This window comes from Sinocyclocheilus grahami, unplaced genomic scaffold (assembly GCF_001515645.1).
Source record: "Sinocyclocheilus grahami isolate Dianchi unplaced genomic scaffold, SAMN03320097.WGS_v1.1 scaffold232.1, whole genome shotgun sequence".
Taxonomy (NCBI): Eukaryota; Metazoa; Chordata; class Actinopteri; order Cypriniformes; family Cyprinidae; genus Sinocyclocheilus; species Sinocyclocheilus grahami.
The window spans coordinates 609,048-615,291 of record NW_015505411.1 but is presented as its reverse complement, the minus strand read 5'-3'; the positions used below and the strand labels follow the sequence as shown (position 1 = coordinate 615,291).

The following is a 6,244-nucleotide window of genomic DNA, read 5'->3' as shown; positions in this document are numbered from 1 at the left end:
TCTTTTTTTTTTTAACTGACTATTCACTTGCCTTTAATCATGTTTGAACTTTCTCAGACTATAGTTTTTGCTGTGGTATATGAAGAAGTACTTAAAGTGTATGGAAAGCAAAGTTACAATAATATAAAATTAGTGTCATTAATTTATTTTTTTTGTATGTTCACACTGATGTTAAAATGGCATTTTCTGATTTGTGACATTACTTCTTATGCACTGCTAAAACACTGCTGGTCACTTTCAGAAGTTGTAGTGATTCTTTCATTTCCAAGTAAGAATGTGAAACAAATTGGTTATATAATTTTCTTTTTTAAATATTTAAAAATATAATTGAAATCGATTTGACACACTTTAAGCAATATCGTATCGCATATCGAATATCGCATTTTTTAACAAGGTATCTCATTTTTCTTCAATATCGCACAGCCCTAGAACAAACGCTTTACTATGAGCAAGAAGTTCTAAGTCAGAGAGCTATACATCAGTGTTTTATAAAGCAGCTCCTCTCTCTGCAGCCTCTTGATGCAGTCATTACCAGTTTAAACTCTTGCTGAGTAAACTGAGAGAGAGCTCAATCTACCACTGAGTAAACACACAAGGAGACAGAGAGGAAGCATCCAAGGACAAGTCTGGAGAGAGAGAATGTGTGTATTTCAGCACGAGGGGCTCGGAGAAGAATCCAACAGAACAGCATTCCAAGAATCCAAACCTCTGCTTCTGTTTCTGTTTCCGTTTCTGTTCTGTTCAGCCACAAACTTTGAAAACACACACAACAGCCTCTCTTTTTCTCGAAATAAATCAACATGTCTCAAAGCACAACTGACCTTTCACCTCAATCCCTGAGGTAACGGGTAACACAAAACCAATCTTCATCTTTTATTTGATATAGAAGCGCTCCTCTCTCTGCAGCCTCTTGATGCAGTCATTACCAGTTTAAACTCTTGCTGAGTAAACTGAGAGAGAGCTCAATCTACCACTGAGTAAACACACAAGGAGACAGAGAGGAAGCATCCAAGGACAAGTCTGGAGAGAGAGAATGTGTGTATTTCAGCACGAGGGGCTCGGAGAAGAATCCAACAGAACAGCATTCCAAGAATCCAAACCTCTGCTTCTGTTTCTGGGAATACACGGGGAAGTGTATGTGTGTGTGTGTTCTGTTCAGCCACAAACTTTGAAAACACACACAACAGCCTCTCTTTTTCTCGAAATAAATCAACATGTCTCAAAGCACAACTGACCTTTCACCTCAATCCCTGAGGTAACGGGTAACACAAAACCAATCTTCATCTTTTATTTGATATAGAAGGGTTAGGGTTAGAAATCTTTTTACAATTTAAAATGTCTTTACTGTCAATTTTAATCAATTTATGCATCAAATGCATCCTTTTTTAATTAAATAATTTTAAAAAATCATTATATTAAATGCAATACAATCAGGGTTTGAAATTAACTTTCACTCACCAGCCAATTTGGCTACTAAATTTTTAAGTAACCGGCCATTCATAATTTCTACTAGCCAAAAGAATTTAACAAAAAAAATTGTGAAAAAAAGGCCGGAGGTAAGCCAAAAGCTTGAGGCCGTCCACACTGGATGCGACAACGTGATCATTGCAAATCATTTGTACTTTGTCAAACAGTAGGCCTACATCATAAATAGAATGAGGCATCAGTTTACTGTCGGGGATTTGTCGTGCTGTGCTGCGCCACATCCAGTGTAGGCTGCATCACCGATTATAATGGGTTCTATAGTATTTTGTTGCATCTGGTGTAGAGACAGTGCGAGTCTTCAGGCATTTTTTTATTTTTCGTTATTGCTTCAATGCAAAGAAAACCAGTGCGCCCGCCATGCCATTATTTGTTGCGTAGTGACGCGTACAGGGCTGGACTGGGCTTAAAATTCGGCCCTGGACAAATCCAGCCTGTCCGGCCCTCAAGTTCCCCTGTGAATGTTTTCCTGTGTTATAGGGCCTTCAATTGGAGTAAGTAAATAAATAAATAAATGAGGACAAAAACAAATAATTATATATTACTGAATTCACAGCAAATGCAGCAAACTAATAGCCTATTGCATTTTTGTCACATAGAAATGCACTTGACAGTATAAACATTGATTTTGTGCTAGAACATAGGACATTTACTGCTAATAAATGCTGTCATCCTTTCCTCACCCTCATGTCTTTCCAAACCTGTATGACTTACTTTCTTCTGTAAAACACAAAAGATATTTTATAGAATGTTACCAAACCATTTTGGTTACTCTTGATTTCTACTGTATGGACAAACATTTCTTGAATTTCTTAAAATATCTTGAATGACATGATGCTGAGTAGCCTAAATGAAGACAGTTTAAATTTTTAGGTGAACTATCCCTTTAAGAACTTTATAATATTTGTAAATGGAAAACACCTCATTTATAAGTGTTTTTAAATTACAGAGACACTGATTTTTATCTTTAATCAGGCTCTTACTGAATTAACATTTTACTTTAAAATGAAACATTTAAAGAGAAATAAGCTATTAAAGTTGGTTTACACTGCAGTTTGTTTACATGCATTTGACCTTGTCGTGGCTGTTTTCAGACAGAACCTTTAATGTTGTCATATCACACAACTGTATAACACAATTCTGTGTCATTTCTGAATGGATCGAGCGATTTGTAAATCTCTTATAAATCGTGGCGGAAGCGCAGCGCTGTGCAGGAGACTGATCCCGCTCTGCTTTAACGCGTGGCTGGCAGATGCACCGGGTAGCGTCGCTTCACACTTTTGGAGTACTTGTTTTTTGCAGTTTCGCGTGGGCTGTAATTTAAAAACAGCGCCTAATATAAGGTCTCCCTCGCTTCGGCGATCGACCCACCGAGAATGTCCCGGTGCTCCCGATGGCTAGTGGCTACATCTCTGGGTATGTTCAAGTAAGCTAGATGCCCAGATGCTGCGCAATTAGGCTTATTTAATATATCATGATGAGTCTCGAGTTCAGTATTTACACTAAATCTGTGCAGATTTGGCTTACATGAACTTCCTCAAGAAATTAATTAGTAAACATAATTTACGAAAAGTAACCCGTCAAATTGGCTAGTGATTTGACAGCGTTACCCGCCACAGCTGATTTTTACCCGCATTTGGCGGGTGTTAATTTCAAACCCTGAATACAATCTATTTATATTACCAGAGCTCAAATGTAAGGCTTTGTTCTGCTCGAATGGATTTTTACCTACCTGCTAACATTTCACTGGACCCAACACAAACAAATTTTCTTATTTTTATTACTGTATTTATATATTCGCTAGAAAAAAATATTTTTCATTAAATGTTCCGTTTTCTCTATTAATTTTTGGGCAATACTCACCAGTGGTTCAGCCATGACCACCTCGATCTTCTTCTCGGCGAGCACAGCGAACTCTGCGAAGAGGCTCTTGATGACAAACTCCCCAGGCTTGAGCTCGGGGTCGATGGTGATGCTGGACATGGTGGCGAGGTGGATGCTACGCTTCTCCCAGCTGGCCGGGGCTGAGGGGGATGTTCCTCGCCTATTCACACTGCTGTTGCTGACAGGGACAGAGGCTGTCAAGAAAGAGAGACAGTTATGTAGCATTACAAAGCATTTTGAATGCACAATGAATAGGTTATAAACTTCAGTAAGTGCTCAAGCAGAAATTTGCACTGAAAAATCTGAAGACAAAATGTAAATCTATTGGCATTAAAACACTAAAGAGTTATTCATTAAAGGTTAAAAGTCATGGTTTACCAAATTCGGGGCTAATATATGTATTAACTATGTGCTCAGACAATATTGATCCAGTTGCTGATAATTACTTTTTCAAGAGCTTTCTCAAAAGAAAAAGCACACAAACTTCCTCATAGAAATTAATAGCAACTCAAAACTGATTTTCCACACTAAACCACATCCCTGGTATAATATATGCAGCCTCACTGCCTGTCTGCCATTTTTTGGGACAAACTTGTCAGCTTCCAGCTAAACATCTTATTATAATTACCGTTGGACGTTGCTATGTTGGACCACTCAGAGAAATTAAACTATTTTTAATAGTGCCACAGAGCCACAGCTTTAGACTTTGGACTCATCTATGAATGGCTTACTTATAGTTGTCTCAGCACATTTAAAAGTCAACATGCAATCAAAATGGACTATTTATTTTGTGAACACATTTCCTTAATTTGACTGATGGCTTCAGTAGTTTAACAAGGCCAAAAAACAACACACAAACGCTCATGTTGGGTTTTTGCATTTTATGAGGACTGTCCATAGACAATGATTTTTTTCTGGAAAACCTAACCCGTACAGAAATACCAAAAATCATCATCAATATTATTTCATAACAGTGACATTCTAAAGCATTCAGATGCACTGATAAGTGCACTGACACACTGTTTTTCTTGAGCACAGATAAAGATTGCATTGCATATGTGGATTAATGTGCAAATCACATTTTTCAATCTAGACATCAATGCAGAACGACTGGAAAAACTGTGTGTGTGTGTGTGTGTGTGTGTGTGTGTGTGTGTGTGTGTCACATGTCAACCCCGCTCAGGAAATCCCTGCCCTCATCACCCACAGGTTGCTGGAGAAACCACGATGAGGCAAGAGAAGTTCAAACAATAATAGGAGGATGAATAAAAAAAAAACCCTGTGAAATTTAATGAGTTTTTCAGAGGAGAAAGCAGGGTCACACCTAGCAACTCCCGCATCTCAATAATAAAACACAAACTTTCACACACTCAGAGGATGAGAGAGAAGGACACACGCAAAACTCTGTCCCCAGAGCTGTTTGCGTGTTTGTTTGTCTATATACAAACACTCACTCTTTGTTTCTTGTTTAGCAACACATCCCCATCCCTATGATGTCACACTGCCAGCTTTCATTGGCCGGTAACGTAACAGGGTTGCCAGGACCACGTGCTTGGCCGGTGGGCCTGCTGACGGGCATTCTAACATTGTTTGTACTTTTCCACTCAATGATGCAGAAAGGATGAGCAAAAGAAGTGAGGAGGAAAAATGCAAGTCTCTCTCTCTCTCTGTTCATCTTTCTCTTCATTCCTCTGGTGGATGTGCTGGATAATTTGTGACACACTGGGTTGCATTGCTGACCCCATAACACACATTTGTGCCACAGAGTGAGGCAGACAATCACATGGAATGGAGTCACACACAGGAGCCATTAATGCAGAGTCTGTTTGTTGTTCGCTAAGACATTCTGATACTCTGAGCTACACAAGACATGATTCCCTGAATGTATGTGAACTCACACAGCTGAGCACTGTGTGCTTTAAGCACTCTCACTTCCTGCAAATACTGTCAGAAACGCCATTCGGACAAGATTAGTGTCTCAAGGACTTTTGAGTCAAGCTTTATGACATCTTTTTAGCATTTCAAATCAATTCAATCATAAATAATTAGGATGCAAATGTGAATCAGTTCAATTGATTCACTGAAAAGAACCATCTCATATGAGCTACCTTTCATCAATTTATTTATTACATGTCTTTTAGAGTCAAGTAGAGCCCGACCGATATTGTTTTTTTGGGGGCCGATGCCGATACCGATATTAGGGAGTAAAAAAAGACATCACACAGTCTTTATGTGTAGGCTATATTATAGTACAGTATAGTCAAAAGTTTGGACACACTTCCCATTCGTGTGTCCAAACTTTTGACTGGTACTGTATATAGAATACAGTATATAGCTTACATAAACAGAATATATATATACAAACACATTTTTTGCAATGATAACTCATATGTGGTGATCAAACACTTATAATGATGTGACAAACATAGGCATATGTAGTGGAGGCAGGGTATTTAACAATTTAATAAACTTTATTACTCAAAATGAGTCTGACATAAGTGCACTTAACAGTAAACTTCACTTCACTTATTACAAATAACTTAACACAAATAGAACACAATATATAAAACTTGAATTAAGAAATTAAACAAGGTAACTGTGTAGGGCAAGCAAGCTACTGCCAAACCAACAGTGGCAGGTTTATGCAGGAAGCACAGCTTTTCCAAATTTAAACATCTAAAATGAATAAATAATCTTTTTTTTTTTTTTCACAAACTCTGTGTTGTGTATTTTCGGTAATCAAATGAACATGCAGAACATTCATATTCAAATCGTCTTTTTGCAGTTTAATATTCAGACAGTCTATATCTATATCTATATCTATCTATATATATATATATATAGATAGATAGATAGATAGATAGATAGATAGATAGAT

The 6,244-nt window shown here is 37.7% G+C and overlaps 1 protein-coding gene across 1 annotated transcript in view; it reads right to left on the bottom strand.

The window, feature by feature from the left end:
• The window catches only part of LOC107597466 (protein furry homolog-like), a 96,496-nt gene that overhangs the window by 63,076 nt on the left and 27,176 nt on the right, over window positions 1–6,244 (bottom strand). Inside the window, exon 2 of the mRNA XM_016288538.1 lies at window positions 3,346–3,560. Coding sequence (XP_016144024.1) covers window positions 3,346–3,560 — 215 coding nt within the window. The remainder of the gene's footprint in view (window positions 1–3,345; window positions 3,561–6,244) is intronic.